We start from the raw sequence: 21,967 nt of genomic DNA, 5'->3' as shown, positions 1-21,967 counted from the left end.
TGTCGCTTCTTAACTCTCGCCGCTTTAAACACTCTCCTCCGGTCCTCTCTGCCAGGTGAGCGTCTGTGTAAAATGCACATGAACGTCGCAGAGAAAGAGGGGATAATAACCAGGTGACACAGCTGTAGAAAGCAGCTTTCCTTCTTTTTTTCTTTTCTTTTTTTTTATTCCCCAGGCTGTAATGTTTACGCGTCCTAATTTTACTCTCAGTTTAGAAGAATAAATCTCAGACCGGAGTCCTTATAGGCACGATCGATTCATAAAGCTTTCTGAGTAGTGAAAACTCATCTCGCGTTGAATTTATAATCACTTTCAACAGCTTTATTGGAATAGTTTTTTCAGTAAAGCTTCGTCTCTTTTGTTGCGCCTGCCCTGCGTACAGTGATGGTTTAGCTTTGATATAAAGCACCAACGCTTCAACAGCCAGATGAACTGGCGCCTGTTATGGTAATCGCTTTGTGGCTCCAGAGTCTCCTATGTCAATATTAGATGGGCTCCAGCATCTCCTATTATAATAACTAAATATTGCTGGAGGTTTCAAATGTTGGTCAAACAGAACATGTTGTTTAAATATTGGCTGCGGGGACAGTTAATGTTAAGAATACCAACATGTGTAGCTACTGTGTCGATGTAAAAAAAGATTTCCCCCTTTTATTGCCCTTATAAATAGAGTCATGGTCAGTGTAATTCACCTGATTTGACAAGAATCTGTAAGAGATGCTGTAAAAGTTTCACCTCCTTTAATGTGACTGACGTAATTCGGTGCATGGACACACGTGTGTCTGAAACGATGGGTCACTGGATAAACTGGTATTCGTGGCTCAAATTTCACCATGAAGACAGAACATGTTCCAAGGATCTCGAAGCAAAGGTCATTTAAAATGTTTAGCCATCATTAAGAAACGGGAGACACGTGGGACATGTGCAAACCGCCTCAGATCAGGCCGTCCTCACACCCCGAGTGAGTGTGCCCGGAGGAGACATCCGCGACTACTCTGAAGGAGCTAAAAGCTTCATCGGCTCCCTTTCACATGGAACGGTAGGTTATTGTCAAAAACTTGAATCTTTCTGACTCATTCCATGTATAAAAGCAATGAAAATTCCCAACATGTGCGAATAATGACGCAACAACATACGCAGACGGTCAAACGCTGCAAGAAAACTTGACTAAAAGATTACATCCTGCTGAGTGGGAAGATAGTTTGGGTCTGCAATACACTCCAGATCCTAGAGATAATATTCGGTGGAGTTGGAGCGCTGGCATTCTCAGCGGTGGCTGAATCTAAAATGTTCATTTTTATACATTAGCCATCACTTGTGCCTCTAAAACCTGCTGTGGCCCATCAGAGAATGGACATGTGGTAACAGGATGTCGTTAGTTGGCGTCTTTGGGGCCTCTAAGGTGGATCATCCCGCAGATACTTGATCTAGTGAATTTTGAGGCCAGGTCAACACCTTGTGCTGTTCTTCATGTTTTTGTGAGATGTTCCTAAGCCATATTTGTGTGTGCCTGTGTCATTGTCATGGAGTGGGGGCGCCTGGTCTGGTCTAGCTGGGTGGTACATGTCTAAGTAACGTCCACACGAATGCCAGATTCAAAGGTTTCCTAGCAAATACGGTCAATGTTATTTACTTCTCCTGTCAGTGGTCATAATGTTATGCCTGATCAGTGTGCATTACCAACACACTGTCTTGTTGACTGACTTTTTGGCCACTCGGGAGTGTGGGGCTTGTGTCGTATGAGAAATTGCAAACATTAAACAAATATCAAGCGATATCTTAGCGGCCATATTTTCCACCCTCAAATACAGTCTGTGCATAAAAATCATCCCAGCGCCACTTAAGTTAAACTGAGCGAGAGGGTGTCCCGCAGGGCCGCTGGAGCGCCATCATGCCTCTTACCGGAGCAGCTGCTCTCTGCCGGAGGCCGATGATGGTTGATGATGGGGAGGCGGAGCAGAGCGGAGCTTCGGGCTCCTCGCTCCAGCGGGGCCCCGCCGACACGTGGCCGCCTGCCTCGCTCTGCGCCGCAGTGCCAAGGTCAGCCAGCCTCTCATGTCAAGCCCGCCTCGGAGAGCGCACGCTGAGCGGAGGTTGACGCGCGAGAGTTACTGGCGAGGCAATTAAACGAGAACTTTTAGTGCGCAGGGAGTGTTGAAACGTAAACAGACACAAGATCAAGGATCTACCGAAATCGTTTCCCTGTGAGATTATTCTCTAATGAGACACTCCATGTACTCTTGAACTTAAAAATACTGAAAGGTCCGTCAAGTAGCTGTTCGGTTCATAAGTTTAATGGAAAGAAGTGTTTGAGACTAAAGGGTGAATAAAGGTGAGTCAGGGCTCCTTGACATTGGTGGCCAGAGAAGAGAAAACTGGAGGTGTAGGGGGTTCTGTGTTGGGTAAGGGGAGGCAGAGAAGACTACGACCCCAGATGATTCATGAGAAGCGGAGGAATGAGAGGATGTTGGTTGGGTAATGAAAGAGGATGGATGGAGTGCTGGAAGGAAAGGAATGCTTAAGAGAATGAAAACAAACTGGAGTTAACTGAGTATGCTTGACGGGAATAGGGGAGTGGGTGAGACGCTCCGGAAACCTCAGTTAACTAATATGTAGAACAGCTCCTGAATGGACACTCTGAGCACTAAAACCTCATTGTGTCGCACCAGCATCACGAAGATTAAAAGGAATAGTTGCCTTAAGGGAGGCTTCATCCGAAACCTTCAATCAGTGTGTTACAACACAAACTCAAAGTGCGCTGTGTGCCACATAAAAACAGGTTTAATCTTAACTCCAACATAAAAAAAAACAACATATCTATGAATGTTACTCAAAGAAAACAATCTGGATTTTTTGTGGGGTAAAAACAATTGTGCTTCCTTCACTTTCTGCCATCACCAACGGTTTTAACACGACGCCATTTAAAGCTGAAGGCACCTCCCGTCGACACATGTCAACCGCTTGTCTACAATAAACCCTGGAGTAGAAAAATAAAAGTTGTGTCCTCTGACTCTAATAAGGTAGTGGAAATTCTCCTGTACACGTGCTATTCCTGATTTCAGACAGCTTCCCCTGTGACTTCCCTTCCTCAGACGCTGTCAGTGGAAGAGTCCTGACCTCCATTAATCCACTGCAGGCGGCAGCTTGCTTCTGAACGCAGAGAGTGAAGCGTCTAAGTACCAGCTCCCGGCGCATTTCCACTTCCTGTCATATAAAGAGTCCCTTCCGAGACGCTCCAGCTCCAGAGCAGGTGTCGCAAAATGTCCTCGCTGGCAGACGCCGCTCCCAGGTCAGCTCCAGAGGCAGATGTTGCTCATGGCCTGGCAGGTGGAGCTGGTCTCTGCAGGAGAGAGGTAGATCTTGCCGCTGGGGCAAACGCACACCTCGTACACCGCCTGTTCCTGGGAGGCCTCGACGGGAGACGCTGCGTATGTGCCAAGTGGGAGGTTTCCAAGATGAACGCTGTTGGCGTCTAAGAGTATCTGGGGGGAAAAACATCAGAGACATGCTGGAAGTGGTTCAAATAATCAGAGGTGCCCTGAAGTGATGCATCACCAACTGGAACTGATAAATGACTTTGATGCCATCTGATAATACGGTGTGACAAGTGAGGTCAAATACAGCAGCACGGATGTGGCGAGGTGTTTTCGCTTCAAACAAAGACATTTTTAGCCACACTACGAACTCAGCCACTGTATATAAAGAACCCTGACATCATTCAGGTTTCCTGAAAAGCTGTTTGAAAGCTAAGTTGGCTGGACATCGCCATCTTGGCAGAGCCTAAATCCACCCAGCTCCTGGCTAATTTGATAACGGTCAAAGAAGTAGAACGTGAAGCTCGCCAGGGCTGCCACGCCTGACGTCCGACAAGAAAAATGGTGGAGCGGTGTGCCCATGACATATGTAAGTTGGACGCTAGGTACCCCAAGAGTTTGGCTGGGGGGTGTCGTGCCAAAAACACAACAGGAACGGTGCCTTTAGTGGATCAGACAGTGTTGAAGGCCCCACTCCCAGCTGAATCGCAAGCATACATACAACTGCTTCAAGGTAAGGCTAGAATGGGCTAAAACCATAGTGGTAGCTAGCTAGTTAGCTTGCTAGAGCTAGCAAGACTTTATGGTTAAGGCACTCACATATACAAAACTATGTATCAAAGTTATGGTTGCTATTGGTGAATATTAGTTCATATTAGTGCCTAACTAAGGTTGGCTAAATTAATGTTAGCTAACTTAATGTTAGCTAACCTTAGCTGTTGCGTTGGGTCTCAATGGGAGCTCTGTCAAACGTTACGTTTTGTCACTTTACATCAAAGTACAACATAGCGTCCCAATGGGCAAATTCATTTTATTAAACATATTTATATTTAAATTTCATGTAGCATTTTGTGAATGGCCAACCTACTCCAGAGGCTGTGCTCGTTGTATTTGTGGTAGCGGTCATGGGGTTTCTCAGACTGACCGGTAATTGTATTTCACCGCGAAAATTGTATTTTCCCCTTTGTTGTATATTTTAACATTTTGGATATATCCCTCCACTGCATACTGTAAACCCTTTTGCCTCGATCTGGAGGATATTGCTGCAAAAAAGAATCACTGACACGCACTGCTATACTTCTCCCCCTGCCATAACACTGCGTTGAGACTCTGTCAGCGTCAAGAACCTTGACAGCCTAGCAACAGTGACAAAGGGGGCCAGGCCTTTGCATAAGGTCAATTTAATTTCATATTTGAGGAACTGCAGCCGTTTTAACACGTTTAGCTTCGTCACTAGTGGCAGATTCAAAATTTGTCCAATACTTTGTTTTTGTTTTTTTATGACCAAAATATAGATCGGCCTCAGCTGCACGTTCTGTTGAGTGAGTGGGAACAAGCAAAATGCGCAACAAAAACATGACACGCATGACTACAGCTGCCAAACGTGGAGGATTTCAAATTAATTTCAAAACCATAATTCATGAGAAGAGGAATGCAGCCAGCTTATTTGTTAGACCACACTGGTGCGCACACCATATGTTTTGTAAGAAACTGTGAATTTAAATGTTCCATAAGGACGGAGGCTGCTGAGAAATGCCAAGAACAAATGTCCCATGTCGCACACCACCTCCATAGACTTGAATTACTGCCTCGCAGTGCTTTTTTTCTTTGCGGGGAGTCAAGTTGCAGTTTCATCCACGTCTGTCCAGACTCGTATAGTAATATATTGTGTGTAGATGAGATTTTAAAAGAATTTGATAAAAAGTGGCTTTGCAGATGGCGAGATTTTCTGATCTTTGTTTTCATCTTGTCCCACCCTGCTTCATCCTCCCACAATTAGTGTATGAATACCTTAGTTATGGCCAATAACATGAGTCTAAGTAAGAGCATTCTTCCTCTGATAATAATCCGTCGCCAGCACAGCGGCTTAAACACACAGCAACAAAGAAACCAATAAATAAGGCATTTCCATCCTCACCTCTCCCTCTGTGGACTCCAGCTGTAGGTCCTTGCGACCGTTGACCCTGAGCGTCCCCTTGGCAGCGTTCACCTCCACCCCTCTGGGAGCCTCCATGGTCAGCGTTCGTGTCGGAGACTCCAGTCTGACAGGAAAATAAAAACCTCGGAGATTCAGCAGATGAACTCATTGATTTATTCTGCTTACACTGTCAGGACGCTTACATTATTAAAACGTTGCCGTTCAGTTTAATTTAATAGCCGAGGATTCACTCAAGGTTAAATTGATTGTTATTCAGTGCACAGTTTACGATCCTTGTGTAATTACTTGTTTAGGGCTGGTTGATGGAATTCAGTCATAATATTTGTTTCATAACAAACCCAAGGCAGCGATGCAATTAAAAATGCATTCAGAATACCTAATATTTAAACAAAACCAACCAGCTTATTGATATTTGACATTAGCCCGCACACATAGGTGTGTTATTGCAGTTAGCTGCAGCGATGACTCCTCCACTTGTGGAATATTAAAGCTGCCGCTCAAGTTTAAGGCGCTCTTCTTATTATTCTGCAGCAGCATGGCCATCTTAAACTGCCCATTATTGTATCAGCTGATTTTGACCTTCAGCAACACTGAGGCTAATGCAATTTGCATCTTCCCCCCGTCAACTATTTGTTTACACAGGGAAAGATAAGTGTGGCAGCCAATCAATGTGGAATTTGTTTTCATAACTCATAAACCGTTTCAAATGGATTTTCTCCCCCGCACCCCCATCTTCCCCAAATCTGTTTCCAATGAATTTAAATGGAAGACTTTAAGGCGCCGCCTTTAAATCGCTTAAATCTCCATAGCCTGAAAGTGACACACATTTCGGATTACGCGTAACTGGAATAAGAGGGAGGGGAAAAAAAGAAAACCAAATGAATTTCATCTGCATTTGAAAATCCTTTTGAGGAGAATCTGTGAAATGTGCCTTTGACCTGTTTGTGCTCTAGACCTGCTCCACCAGTGATCACATTATGCCCGGGATCAACGCACGCTGTGCGTTTCTTATGTATTCTGCTTATTTTATTTCCACACTTTATTCTGCTTCAAGGAGGCATTCAATGATTCATTGTGGAAAAGTGAAAATAAATTAGACTTATAATTATGTTAAAAAAAAAAAAAGACAGAAAATCATCTCCCGTAGCAACGCCACATGCACATTCCTTCTCCTGGGCCGCGGCGTTTCATTACAAGAATCTTCATCCGAGTGCTTCACATGTTTTAATAATTATTTCCCGAGAATCCGCTGATTATCCGCGGCTTGGACAGCGCAGTCATTAAAAGGCCCATTTAAAACTCTCAGCTCTGAGCTGTGTAGTGGGAACTCAGTAATATATGATGCATGTGTGTGTGATATTTGCACTCCATTCAAAGCCGTTCTATCATCACCGCTGCACACACACACACACACACACACACACACACACAATCTGGGGAATTCTGCCAGAAGACAAAGTGCCCAATTTCCATGAGTGCTTGTTTGAGACACAGTCCAGAATAAAGCATTAAATGAATTAAATTAAATTAAAAATGCCTCTTGGGTTTTGTAACCATTTCAGACCGCTTCCATTTTCATGTATGCTTGCGGTCAACAGAGGAATGAAGTCACATTTTACTTAACTAGCTACCATTAATGAATGAAATATCATTTAAACTGCTGCGGTGGCTAGCCGGGACTATGTTACACATGTTAAATTACACAATTTTAACCCAGCTATAAACGATTACTAAATATGATATTCTGATTCTTATTAAAATATTTCCTTCCTATTAAATGCTAACGACAGTGCCGTATAGGCTATACATCTCTGCAGCGCACAGTATTGATAAGCATGTTTTGTCCTTGATGTCAGTGAATGCAGCAGCAAGAAACGGAAGTTCTTGTAGAGCTCAGTTCGCTGGGCGGGAGCCACATTTTACAAGTGTCAAACTGGTGGTGTTCATGGAGCTGTCGTGGGCAACAGTCGACAGTAGCCCGTGTTTAAGCTTCAGTAAATTTGCAAAAAAGTCTCCATAGTTTCCTCTTTGTGAGACACCACGATATCTATTCAGGTCAGTAATATAGATTTCATTGTTGTGTTGTGTTTTTGTTAGGAACTAGTCGACTTTGACTTGGATTTCGGCACCTAATAGACAACTTAAAAATGGTTTTCATGACTTTTTTGTCTTTATGGAAAGGTCCTTAAGGGAGTAAGCTGTTACAAATTTAAGGAAACTTGAGACTAATCTGAGCTTTGTTTCGATAACTGTACGTTAGCCCGTAGACGAATGTTAGAAGTTGTGTGTGTTCTGTAGATTTGCCGTCTGTTGATTACACAGTTAGCATGCCTTTTTTGGGGTATACATACTTAACTCGCTACATTCCGAACGTGACACTTATTTTCACCAATTCACCAAAGTTTATGCAAGTTTACATCTTACAGTCTTGAGAATACTACAAAACAGCAGGTGGCTTTAATGTGTCTATGCATAAGAGGAGGAAATCATTAGACAAGTAAAATGAGTTTTGCTTTGTTTTAAAATGTCACAATGCCTTACAACTTTCAGATCATTAGGTGGACTGATGAGGCCATCAGTTAGAATGCTTCATCCTCCTCCGTATCAGAGAGCTCGCTGTATCCAGGATATTTCAGTTCTCCCCGGTTCCATCTACACAAGACTAATGGAAAGCCCCTAACAGGAGATAACTTATGGGGTATTTGCAGTCATAAAGGCTGTTTATGACAGACTCTCCCATTTACTGAGAGAACCTGACCAGCCTTTTTTTACTGCATTCGAGCTGACCTTTACATCCACAGAAAGGTCACCGTATTGCAGAGCTATAGAGGAAAAAACCACACTGGACCTAATGTGCTGATGACCGCAGATGATGCCGGAGTGGAAGAGCACCGTTTGAACACTGCACATCTGCTCTGTTTGCTGAGTGGATTCCAAAGGTGAAAGTCAAGTATATTTTTATAGGTCAATATCATATACAGTGTTCCTGGACTTTACTGACTGACAACAGCACTGGTTTTACGATGCGATACACTACGATATCGATACGATACGATGCGATATGAGACAAGACAATGAGACGCGATGTGTTGCGATGTTGTGCAATCTAATAAATAGGCCTTTTCAGATAAACTTATAGACCGATGCATCGTACCAAATTTAAAAACTCAAGCTATTAATTTCATCAGTGTAACTGCTCTGGTCAACTGCTATAATTAACAACCATGCATCTCACATTGTTTCTTTACATTCAGGTTATCAATGAGAATCTAAACCAAAATACTCCAGCGAGCAATCATCCATTGTGCATCATGGCCTCACCAGACAGAGAGCTACTCATTATCACCTCCAGCCAGATTTCTCTCATACATTTATATCCTCCTTTTGTCACGGGTTTGAGCTTTTCTTTTTGAATGTGTGTTGTCATTTCCCGTTTTATTTTGAAACCTGCCATTGCCACGCTTATTCTTGCTTCCTGCCTGTTCACCACCACCTGTGTCGAATCAGCCGATTACTTACACCAGTACATATACTGAACTGCTCCGACTGTCTTTTGTGCTCCGTTCCTTGGGTTGTTTTAGCAGACCGCAATTCCTGACACACAGGTAAGGTATGATGAGTTACTGGTTTTGTTTTTAAGGTACAAAAACATGGAGTCAACTCAACTGATCCAGATGGAAAATTCTCCTTCTATAATCTGAGTGAGTGGTTATCACCACCACCTTAAGTCGTCTGTCAAAGATACATTATCGACAATACGCATTTAGCAATCTGATGGCATGAGAAAGAAGGACTCCTAACATGTGCATTATCATCAAGGGTCTTACTGGCTAATCTGATGGGTTCTCAACCTAAATTTAAACCAATTATTTCCACTGTATGTGGCTGTGATGTTTTCATCAGACAAACACGAGCATCACAATGAAAAAGGGAAGCAATATCTCTCTGCTGCCACCAAAACGAGGGAAAATGCGCTCCTGACCAGAGCTAAGTGGGACCAGGAAGAGTTGTTTTGCTCTGCCTTTATCTTCGTAATGAACCTGTCACTCTTTGTGGACACAGCTGCTGCAGAGACTCAACTGGGATCAACTGGGAGGACAAACATACTCTAAACCCCCCCGGAGCCCAAGTAGCAGAAAGTTACATAGAAAATAAAATGAAAAGCTTTTTCCCCTGCTCTCCTCTCTGGGCCTGGATATGCACCATGTGATGTCTGCACTGTGAGCAACCAGAGCACCTTCAAATCCTGTCTGCCTCTGCTGCTTACTGTCAGACTTGTCTCACTACAGATTCCTTTGTGGCTCTAAGCAGCAGTTTACAATCTCCAAATGCTGGGAAAGTTTTTTTTTTTCTGCTTGCCACCACTGAGGCCCAGAGACTTTCTTGTCTAACTTTTATTTGTCCTCCATAGATGTCAGAAGAACAGACAGTCTCCCAGAGTATATAAAACTAGTAGATGGAAGTATCAAACTAAAATCTGCTTTACTAGCAGACCTTTTCCAATAGATTTGGTACGTATGCATTAGGAATTCGATTTCTTTTTCTTTTTTTTGTTTTTTTCCCAGAATGAATTACAATATTATGTAACTGACATAAATATTATCATATTCAGGCCTCTCATTTCTGGTTGTAAGCTGCTGCCTGTGCTCGTCGGATTAAGTAGGTAGGCTGCTGAGGAGTCAAAGGACAGATGCTCTGAGCCAAATTTTCTGCAATTATCCATCTTGATTCTTCTTCACACTTGGCACCAGACGGTATTTTGAGAAAGGAACTGAACTGAACTGAACCTCAAAGGTGACGGTGAGGTGAAGGAGCTGAACAGAGCTTTACAAAGAGCTATGACAAAAGGTAATGAAGCTGTGAGCCGAGAGCAAGACATGACAAGCTGACACGTCTCTCCAGCAGGACACTCTCCACTTTATAACTGCACTTGAGAGACTTCAGCGTCATGAGTTCTCTTCTTGATAATAGACTGTGTAGAAAAGATGGAAGTAGCTACGGTGACTCAATGGTTAGTGGGCTATTGTTCTGAAGCTTCCACTTTGGCTTATGGCTGCCAATTATTCTTTTTCGGGAGCCAGAAGTGACAAGACCATCCATGTGTCAAATGAATTATAAGAAACACCTAATACCCAAATAGGCTGGTTGTGTAGTTGGTCAACATAGGATTAATAAGCAATTATTATGACAGTAAAATTATGGAGCTCAATATATAATTGAAGGACTTTTGAAGTCCATGGGATATATCTTGCATATATTAATGTGTGTGTGTGTGTGTGTGTGTGTGTGTGTGTGTGTGTGTGTGTGTGTGTGTCAAATGTCAACTAAACAACTATCGAACAACCACCTTCTTATTGGCTAAACAATAATAAAATTAGCTTGTTCAAAATTTTTGATTTTTGTTAAGTTGAGATAAGCATGACAAATATTTATTTTTTGGCAATATATCAAATTTTACATGGAAAATAACAAATTGTACATGTGTCCAAGATATCACTTTCGGCTAAGTTACCCATTACGAACACATAACACCTCTCAAGTAAGTGTGGTAAATCCAAATCACATGACCTGCTCCAAGGTAAGGTCTTTCTCCTCTTTCTCAGTTATTTAATATAAAGTAGGCTTAATACTCAAAGTCCCACAATAACATAATGACTGGGGGTTGTACAGATAAATCTATCAGTTGACTTTACTGCTGTGTCGCAACTAGTTGCTCATCATGTGACAGTAACAACAACTGTGTTAGTTAAATGCTGTACAACAAATGTGCTATTTGTGTTGGGAGGATTAGTGTCTCATGCTGATGCGGGCGCTAGATTGGGTGTGACCTTGAGCAAGTGACCATCATGTCCTGTGTGGCAAGCCAATGAGGAGATATAAGTCACGGTCAGGAGAGACGACAGGAACAGAGAATCCATTCAGATCTGGAGACACAAATGCAGTTTTGAGACCTACCCTGGAGACGTCTTCCCCACCCATCACCTCTTCACCATTCTGATTCTGGGTCTACTATCGGCCGCTGTCAACAGGTAGGGTCAGTCATGCTCCTGTCCTTCTACTGCCTCCTGTCATCATATTGGGTAATTTCTTACGTCCTCTTCTAATTAAGTTGATAACTACACATTCTAGTTCTAACAGTGCTATTGCGATGCACACACAACTGTCTAAATCCTCTCAACAGCAGTCAGTCAACAACTTCAACTGCCTTGACAGAGAGAAGGAGGCTGCAAAACAACAATTTGTTGGTGAATTTCATCATCTAAAGTTATTCGACTTGTTACCTCTGTACAGGGAAAAGGTTTCGGAAAATACAGCTTATTTTTTCTTCTTTTTCTTTTTTTAACCAGGTTGCATTATTTTTTCTTACAATACACTATACATCTGCATCAAATGCTAACAACGGTGCCAAGTATTGATAAGCATGTTTTTGTCCTTGACGTCAGTGAATGCATCATGCAAGAGATGGAAATTCTGGTAAAGCCCAATCAGATTGAGCGGGATCCACATTTGAAAAGCGTTGGACGGTAAGTATGTATTCAGCAGGTCAGTAAAATAGATTTTACTGTTGCACAGCATTACTTTCTATTGTGTTTCTGTTAGTGACATCATCGGCAACTAATGACTTGAATTTTGCCACATGATGAAAAAAAGCCATTCAACTCCTATTACATCAAACTGTTTCTTTTAAAAGTGCATTAACTTAATGTCATGCTGCTAACACCACATCAGTCCTATTAAGGTAAGTTTTTAGGTTTGCATGGCTTTTTTTTGGTCTTTTAGTTTATATAGGTGTCGATATAGTGCCTCTTATTTTTGTTCTGGGTAAAGTTAATTTTCCTGCATGGCATCAGGAACATTAAGCTTTCCTTGTAAATATAGTGCCTTTGTTTTTCCTGAAGTTAGAGCGAGCAAGTCTTACAATTACTTACACAATACTGCCTTAAAAATGTATGAATATTGAGCACTATGCAGGTGTCTGCAAGAAGAAAACAAGATGATATACTGTCTAGAATCATAATCTATGTAGTGGTCAGTTCATCTTCTGGGAATAACAACATTTTTGGTTCCTCAATTTTTGAATGCCACAGCAAGAACAAGAGATGATCGAGGCAAACATGAATAAAACCCTGTAAACACTAAAACATTTATAAGTCACAAATAACATGGAGTTATTGTACTCATTACATTGAATTATTTAGAAGCGGTATGACAATGAGAAACAGCGAAAGACTTGAGCGCCTGTGTACACTGAGAGGAGAGCAGGTGCTTCAAAGAGGCAGAAGATCTCAGGTGGGTTTCTTTGATTTTGTATCCGCTCTGTTCATCTCCCAGATTACTGTTGGCTTGCAGAGAAATAAAAAACACTCCATGAAGAGAGTGAAATTTCTATAGAAGGGCGACCTGGACGCAAGCCAAGCCACGTCATATTCGTCCAGAAAGTCTTGCTGATAGGTGGCGCACAATTTGCAAGTGGGGTTGAACTTGTCATGGAGAGAAATCCATTACTGTACTATTGATGGAAAGGATGAGAGCTGCATCCTGAAACAATGTTACTTTAACATAATAAGAGAAACACAATCAGATTTGTGAATCTGCTCCATCCACTGGATGTAATATTGGAAAAGTAATGTGTACATCTTCGTTTGAATTTTTATTTCATTGATAGTCATTCTTTTCTGATGCTGTCTCCCTAGTTATACAGTATGATGTCATTATACTAGATGGGAAATTGGATGTAGTACACGTGTAATCAATCAGGAGGCCGGTTCATAATTTATGGTGAGGGGGTGTTAATGTCAAATCAAATTAAATCGAGGTACAGACTAAGAACTATGCATCTATGTCAATGTCACCACTACCGAGCTGGCATGGTCTGAGGGCCGGGTTATTCTAGGAAGCAATAGCTGGTCCAAATTAATGCAGTTCCATTGACTGTGAAAGCATGAATTCATCATTCATAACTGGAAAACAGCACGTCCAATGGATGACAGAAACTTTTCGGAAAATAGTATGACGTCACTTCTTTTGAAAAAAATAAAAAGAAAAAGAAATTGGACTTGCTTGCCAAAACATTAGGTACAGTAGTGAGAACCAAAACAGTCCCGCACTAAATCCTCCTTCAATACTGTTATAATGTGCAGTTTATGTTGAAGCTGCATTAGAAATCATCTACAAATTACAGCCTGCCAAATGAATCAGTAGTTTTAGACAAATGCAGAAGATTTAGTGCAAGCCTGTCCATTGCAATGCATCCAATGCATTTGTTTTCACTAGTGTACCTAATAAACTGGCAAGTGAGTGTATATAATGTTTGTACAGCTTTACTAGCAATATGTCAGCACAGAAATGCTATTTACGTTGCTAGCAAAGATTTATAATGAAATAAATACAGTATGTTGAATGGATCTACATTAATAATGGCCCACGTGGTTCAGTTTTCTCTGTTTTTACAATGGCACTGTATGACTTGGTACAAAAAAATAAAATAAAAATCATATGTTTGTTTGGAAAGAAAATTGTGTTTAGAAAAAATGAGTATTTATTTAGTCCTGCTGGTACAGTTTGTACATCTGTTTGTTTGGAAATATCTCAGTGCTTTATCCACGAAGAGACGAAGCCAAGTCATTCTGACACAATCCGAAGACACAAACAAAACTCGGATAAATTCTTTTTTCCATTAAGCAGGCTTTTAAAATAAAATGGAAATCTGTTCAAGTAAACGTCATGCTGCTGTTTTTGTTGTTCTGTTTTCTCTGGCTAAGGTTTTGACCACATTGCAGATGGTCACCCCCGAGCTGAGCCTGTGCGTGCGAGCACCTACTCTGCGAGTGTGTGCGCTTTTAAAGTGAAACTCATCAGTATTCATCTCACTGTGGAGGAATTAGCTGCCAGAACACCGCTTTTTCTGCCAACTTTGATCCCAGCTCTCCTTTCAGGACCAGTAAGGTGGACAACAAACCGCACTCGTTATAGCTCGCTAATGGAGCGACGCAGGGCTCAGAGCCTCGGGCAGAGTGCAGCGGGGATCACACGCACCAAGGAGCGCAAGAGTCTAAGACGTGGCTCCGTCTAACCCTCTTTCTCCGTGCTTTCTCGGTGCTTTCATCAATTCCTGACTGCTTTAGAGAATAACAAATTAGATCACCCCTGGGCTGTGAAATTAATATAATGGTCAAATCAAGTTTTAAATTTCTGTGATAACACAGCGTCAAGTAGATGCTTGACTCGACAAGAGGGAGCTTAGGATAATGACACTAGTGAATAATAGTTCCTGTCGCATTTTTTTTTTTTTAAAGCACAGCTATCGACTTTGAAATGACAGGGTACATTTATCATTGTTATTTAAAGACCTTAATTTTAATTTAACAGGATATGAACATATGACATTAAGCTTTAATGAATTTCTGTAAAGTCACTGGATATGAACTTACTTCAGGTCTTCAGAAGCCCTCGCCCGGATCAGGGGAGTTTCTACTGAGTGGCCGAACATGGCGCCTTCCGAGCCTGCCGATAAAGCTCAGTTTTATAATACAGCCAAAAATGTTACATTAACATAAATTCAACATTTTAGTAAAGGGATGATGGATAGCTTAATATTAAATGCAAAATGATAATTATGTACTGTATATTTACAAACAACACAAGGCTGAGTTTAATATGGAGGTTCTGGTTCTGGTCCAGTTCATGTTCACTCTGGCCAACTGGCAAATGTCAGAAGTCGATTCCCATCCAAAGTGAAACGAAGGTATTTGCAAGACTTCACCTGTGACTGTGAACTTTTCTGTTGTCATGATAACCTCCTCCTCATCTGCAGTGAACAGGAGTCTGCTGCCGTCTCTGCTTCGCACCTCCAGCCTCTGACACTGAGCCTCCACAGCATCAGGTCCTGCAAAAAAGAGATGTAAACGTTGGACCTGCAGCAAGGTAATGCTGGAAATGAATCTGCGAGGCAGCAATTTTCACTCGTTTAGACTTGCTGTGTTGTTCAATATTTTACTAAGTCTGTGTTTGTGTTTGACAACTGAAAGGTATGAGCAAATAAATTACAAGCTAAGAGTCATTTTAGTGTGCGGTGCTAACGCTTTTTGAAAATAGCGCTGTTAAATAACGGTTGCTCTGTTTGTTTCTGGGCTTGTTGGGTAGCTCTGTTTGGGAAGGTACGACTACGGGCAATCTGAAATACTTAGTGAAGTGCTTGCTCTGCAAATGAAAGGCACGAAACAAAGCTGGATCAGCCATGCTTTTACAATGAATGAAGATAAATCAGTAATCTGTTCCGCTGCTGAGGAATATTAATTCCTGTTCTCCAGACTTTGGTGTTTTTCCAGATGTGCAGGCACAAATTTCCAACGCCTCCCTTTCTCGCACTCCCTTTCATTAATCCACGGGGCTGCGACGGCTGGGGAATTTAATTATGCTCGCCAAGTTTTCGTCTCATTTGAGGCAAAATGCGCTTTCTACAAAAGCAGGGACCAATTTTCGGTGGAAGGTCAAGCGTGACCAAAAAGTGTCATATCACCAGTCTTGTCAAATCAGCATCAGCTCTCAACTTATGTTGCCTAAGATCAATAGCTATTAATGTTAATAAGCAGGTCATTTGCTTTCCAGTGGTCATTAATCATGTAAATGACTTGGTAATTTGGACTGACTGATGGTTGAACCTGATGATAGTAATAAGAATCCATTGCCCTTTCAATAAGTGCACCAAAGGTTAGTGTCTGGAAGAAACTGCAAAGAGTGGAGCGCCAAGACAATTAAGGAGTATTTAAAGATGAACTGATGTGCTAATCTTGATTAAAGTCATTAATCTGGTAATTTTGACAGCCAGGGTCAAATTAATCTAAGATCAGCTTTTTAATAAGATGCGATAGAGAAATAAACTCTGTACCGCTCGGCTACACCTCACACTGCAGGTTATTCCTATCAGCTGTAAGAGGAAAGTGGAAATGTAAGCACTGGAAACTCACCCACAGTCAGCTGACCGGTTAGCTGGCCTTGGCTGTTTCTGGCATTCAGCGTTACGTTCTTCTCTGACCGCAAGACCAACAAGCTGTCCTAGGGGAAGCAGGAATGGAGGAGGAAAGAGACATAAAGAGAAGGGGAAAAGAAATGTTGTTTGAAACGGTTTAAATCAAATGGGATAAAGTCTTGTGTCAGTGCTGAAGTTGTTGGGAAGGAGGGAAAGAAGAATGGAAGAAGATAAATAACAAATCCATATACACAGCAGCCCTGGGATAAAGTCACTGCCTTGTCTTGCCAAGATCGCTTTAAAGTAGATTATACTCTACAATAATAATTAATATCTTTCCTGGATATTACCACTGAATTAAAGAAAATGAAGGCTAGAGTGGAACAAATTTAAACTTAATTATCCAAATATGAGTACTGAAGTGAAGTCAGAGTGGTTAGCAGGGTGGCTCAACATGTGGCCTTATTGTCGGTGACAGATGTACGGAAGGTGTGTCCCATTCTCCACTGCAGACATTTTATCTGTAGAAATGGCACTTTTGCATTTTGTTTATGAATGCTTGACATTTGAATGTTACGTGTGTCGCTGTGTGCATGCTAAAAAGGCTCTGACTCCATGACGTGAATCCATTCTTACTTCAGTTGTCTAAAATTTCCTTTAGCGTTGAGAAAAAGAATACATTTAGTATGTTATCAGTTATTGGTTTCTTTTTGACATACCTAAATATCATATTGTAGATGACTTGGCTTTCCTGGTGCTTCGCCAAAACACTGCACTGTGCTACGGTTTTGTTGTTGATCATGTGAGTTGAAAAGTCATTTGTAACCTCACGAGAGGCATGTTTTAAGGACATGGACACACTGGATGCTTTCATCTGGTGCTTTAAAATAAACGGCCCCACCAGAGGGCGCTGCTGTGCAGATGAGGATTATAAGCTTTTATATTATTTTTCATGTGTAAAAAATGTTGTTGCACATAAGTTAATAAACCATAAACTGCATAAAATGCAACATTTCATTGAGGACAACCTCAATGAAATGTTGCATTTGATGAACGCAATTTCCTCTGTAGACACTTTTTGTAGTGTAGTTGTATGTGAATAGTTCGTTGTGCCTGATGCTGCGTCTCTGTTTCCACTCAGTGGGGCACAGCTGAGTTCAGTTTGGGTAATGGGGTCTGAAGTTCAGGGCCCCAAAGGATTCTCACTGGCTGATGTGAAACAGGGGGCGGGGATCGCGCGGTCTCGCTTGCTCGGCTAAGTAGTATCATAACATACCTGGAGCTAATTAATTCACACTTCATTCATTAATTGCACATGATGAGTCAAGTTGTCTACGTGGCCAGTGTGCGATTCAGGACTTTACCACTTGGAAAAAGTTGGAGAACAAATGTTTGGGACCACATCGACCTGAGGGTTTAATCATTTCTCAAGAGGGAAAAGACCAAACTAGGTCATTCAACCAGGAGCGGTGTGTAAGTCACTTGGTGAGTCTAATTTATTTTTAATCTAAATTGAATTGATATTGTAGTTTAAATATTATTTTAATTGTAATGGAATTTGTAAAGGAGCTCTCATTTAATAGTGTCTTTGGATTTTTTTCCTGTGTTAAGTTATTAGTCGTTAAGTTAAATTAGCAACTGATAGACTTGGTGTCTTGGAGATGGTTAGTTGCCTAGCAGCAGCTTCAGCATGAGACAATTAGTGTCCTACGCTGTAAACCCATGTATGTCGAAGCTGCTTTAATTGACATTTTGACATTTGCAGGCAGCTTAACAAGTTGTAAAACCACTGACTTGCCATACCTTAAACCATTCAGAGCAAACTGCTAGCGATAAGTAGTCATTGGGTTTATGAATAGGTAGATTAATTTGGTTCATTTGGAGCTGTTTCATACAAATGTATTACTCCCCTTTTATCTCTGTTTTGGTCTACTTCACCTCCTGAGAAACTCTTGAGGTGATTAATGCTCTGTTGTGTTCGCAAGCTAATCACATGTTGCTTGTGTTTAGCAGCTGTGTATTGTTTCTAATGAAATCCGCAGCTTGCTTGAGCTGGAAAACAACACTGATGAGAGCAGTGATGTAAATCAATACAATTATCAGCTGTAGGCCTAAAATACTGAGATGAAAACTGTGTAGTGCTGAGGAACACACGTAACACCTGGTCATCTGACTACTGTTATATAAAAATAGAAAATATGTGTCTTGGTTGTTTCCTTATGTAGTTATGTCTTGTATAATTTTGAAAGTACAACTGACCTCTACCATTTGTTCCTCCTTTCATTGTGTACTGTCTCCATTCGTTTCACTCGTGTCTTGTTGTCCCACCAGACATTGTCACAACTGAGTTTCTCCTTCTTTCTTTCGACAGTCCATCTATGAACTCCTCCATGTTCCTCCACAGCATGTTTTATCTGTGTTCTAAGTGCAGTTTTCTCCATTGTTTGTGCCTTGAAGAGCTGCAACGACGCATCATAGCAACATTTTGTACGACGAGCGTCGAATGTCAACACGTTGCACTATTTATGTTTATCCCTAGTAATGTCTATGCTGCAAAACCACCAAAAAGAATGAACACAATCTACCAAAATGCAGCAATTCTTTTCAGGAAGTCTGACATGGATTTTGATTTGAACTACAGGTTCTATTTTACACTTCCTGCCCTAAAAAAAAGTTGCTTCCAAACAAAATGTCTAATATTTTGTTGGACTGTCTTTACCTTTGAACACAGCAGCATTCACTGTGGTATTGTTTCTACAGTGTGTGCAATGTCACAAGAATTATTTGCACTAGTGTAATTTTTCACCACAAGCTTGTATTGATGGTGGGAGAGTCTAACCACTGAGCAAAGCTTTCTCCAGCACATCCCAGAGATTCTCAATGGGGTAAAGGTCTGGACTCTGTGGTGGCTAATCCATGTGATGATGGAAATGACGTCCATCATCCAATGATGTCCAAAACATCCATTGATGGAATAACCTGGTCAGTTGGCCTCATTCTTTGGCCATAATGTTGCTGAACCTAAACCTGAGCAATTACAGCAACCCCAGATCATAGCACTGCCCCCACAGGCTGCTACAGTAGACACTAGTCATGATGGGTCATGATTAGTCATGATTACCCTGATGCCCCATCACTGTGGAACAGGGCAAATCTGGACTCATCAGACCATATGACCTTCTTCCATTGCTCCATTGGTCTTTTTGCTCCCTAGAAAATTGAAGCCTTTTTATTCCCAGTTAGCCTCACTGATTAGTGGTTTCTTAAGGCTACACAGCTGGTTAGTCCCAATCCACTGAGTTCCCTCTGCGTTGTACATGTGGAAATGCTCTTACTTCCACTATTAATCATAGCCTTGCGTTCTGCTGTTGTTTCTCTTCGATTTGATTTCATCAAACGTTTTGGGATCGCCGATCACAATCAATCAGGATGTTTTTCTGACCACATTTCATCCTGGAATACGATGGTTCCCCACTCCTTCCAGTGTTTAATAATGTAACAATGTTGGTAGTTTCTTCTTCAATCTCCTTAGATTTTCCGTGCTTGATTCATGCCAATGATTTGACCCTTCTCAAACAGACTAACATCTTTTCCACAACCACGGGATGTGTCTTTACACATGGTTGTTTATGAAATGAGAAGCTACTCATTGCATCAGTTGGGGTTAAATAACTTGTTTCCAGATAATCACCCATGCAGTAATTATCCAATGGGACAAATGTTATCTGAAACAGGCTCGTTCCTATTTGCTTAGTTAAATCCAGGTGGCAACTTTTTTTTTTTGGGAAGTGTATCTCACAATCTGCATGTTAATGTTCTTACAATTGTCTTTCTGTAAATACAAGTGACATTTACAAGCATTTAGTTTCACGTCTTAGGGAATAATTAGTCTGTGATACAGTCTAATAGGTTTCTCTAAACAGGTGTGAATTATTCTACCAAGGTAGCACAGTGTGTGTGTGTGTGACTTTGCGGAGGTCACTTGGTTTATTTTCATTCCCTGCTTTGCTCATTTCCAACATTAATGCTCATCATGAACAGAAGTTTACTGGCATCACGAAGAAATTTAAGCTCTTGATGTGAAGTATCCCTTTAAAGAGTTGATAGGCCTTAAACTGCTTCCTGCGGGGCCACCACTGAGACGCTGTTGCTCGCCTCAACACTTCCCTGGGATCACATAAAAGCCCTTTCAGCCGGCACGCCCGTTGTAGAAGGTCGAGTGCAGATCAGAGTGAATGCACGTAAATGGAGACTGTTGTTGTAGGTGCACTGGGCCCCATCAGACTGAGAAATTACCATGGCTGCTGTAAGGCAAAAGATGCTTCCCTGCATGCAATGAAGAACATCACAGCCACGAGCGAGGGCACGGCGCACTGCTTCGGTAAAATAGTGGAAAACAAAGCAGCCAAATAAGATGCTGCTATTTCTCCGTGAGCGAGTGAAATAAAATTCAGACGTTTAAAGCCGAGATAAAGAGGGTTTAACTCTAATCCTAAACAAATATTTGAATAAATATGTTTAAATTTTAATTATATTTGATTGCTGTGCTGGCAGCTAATTTGCAAAGCGAGCTGAAAATATAATGAATGAAGAAAAAAAGAGAACGGCAGGCATTAAGAAGGAATGCTCATTACGTTTTAATTTCCTCAAATATCAAATCGTGCAGCGGGGGAGGCCCAACCTGTTTCAGAACATGTTTGCAGGCGTATTTTAATATTTTTTTTTACGATTAAAAAGTTCCCTGCATTAACCAAATCAGCTCCGACGAAGGCTCTCCGCAGTTTAAAATGTCAGCGTTTGGACGGCTTAAGCCGTCTTTTGCAGACTTTAATTCAGATAGAGTGCTGACAATTATCACTCTCATGCTTATCAAATGCAAGTAGGTGAGGGAGAGGGAAGTTTCACTCCAATAAAGATACACCTGCATCTGCTGCTATTTATAGATCAGTCATGCTCCCCAGAGACGATAACGAGAGCCAACAGTCTGAAAAGCAGAGATTTGATTAAGTGTATGCGGGCACTGTGTTGCCTGATATCACGCTGCTTTTTGAGATAGCAGTTCAGCTTTTAAATGTAAAGCAAAGACACACTTTGGGATTTTTCACTTTCCGCACATTTTAATTTTTTGATGTCTTTACGGTTCAGTGTTGACACCTCTCACTCCCCTCACAAATTTAAACTTTGTTTTTATTGCAGACTTTACTGTCATTTGATCGTATTGATTTCGGAAAATGGTGGTTAAATAAAGCAGCAGATTTTGAGTGCTCCCACGTCCAGAGACAGAGCAGCAGTCGCATTCGATCTCTGTTGTTCCTGTCAGGGAGAAAGTCTGCAACGCTAAGAGAAGCCTATTATGCATTTCATTTTTAAGAAAAGGAGACTTAGATTTGCAGAAAGCATATCAACTGTATATCTAGCTTTCTTTGTTCCAGACAACAGTGAAATCGCAGTTCCCAACATAAATAAAAATACTCATGTCTCAATCATCTTAATAGCCCAAAAAAAGTGTAATTAGACTGGACTGAC

At 41.4% G+C, this 21,967-nt stretch overlaps 1 protein-coding gene across 1 annotated transcript in view; it reads right to left on the bottom strand.

The window, feature by feature from the left end:
* Window positions 1–2,763: 2,763 nt before the first annotated feature.
* Window positions 2,764–21,967, bottom strand: part of LOC125024465 (zeta-sarcoglycan-like) — a 40,620-nt gene continuing 21,416 nt past the window's right edge. Inside the window, exons 4-8 of the mRNA XM_047612278.1 lie at window positions 16,440–16,527; window positions 15,236–15,358; window positions 14,904–14,976; window positions 5,452–5,575; window positions 2,764–3,482 (exon numbers count right to left, since the gene is read on the bottom strand). Of these exons, the coding sequence (XP_047468234.1) occupies window positions 3,291–3,482; window positions 5,452–5,575; window positions 14,904–14,976; window positions 15,236–15,358; window positions 16,440–16,527 (600 nt within the window). The 3' untranslated portion in view covers window positions 2,764–3,290. The remainder of the gene's footprint in view (window positions 3,483–5,451; window positions 5,576–14,903; window positions 14,977–15,235; window positions 15,359–16,439; window positions 16,528–21,967) is intronic.

Source organism: Mugil cephalus, chromosome 1, assembly GCF_022458985.1.
Source record: "Mugil cephalus isolate CIBA_MC_2020 chromosome 1, CIBA_Mcephalus_1.1, whole genome shotgun sequence".
Classification (NCBI taxonomy): Eukaryota; Metazoa; Chordata; class Actinopteri; order Mugiliformes; family Mugilidae; genus Mugil; species Mugil cephalus.
This window is presented reverse-complemented; position numbering and strand designations above follow the sequence as displayed.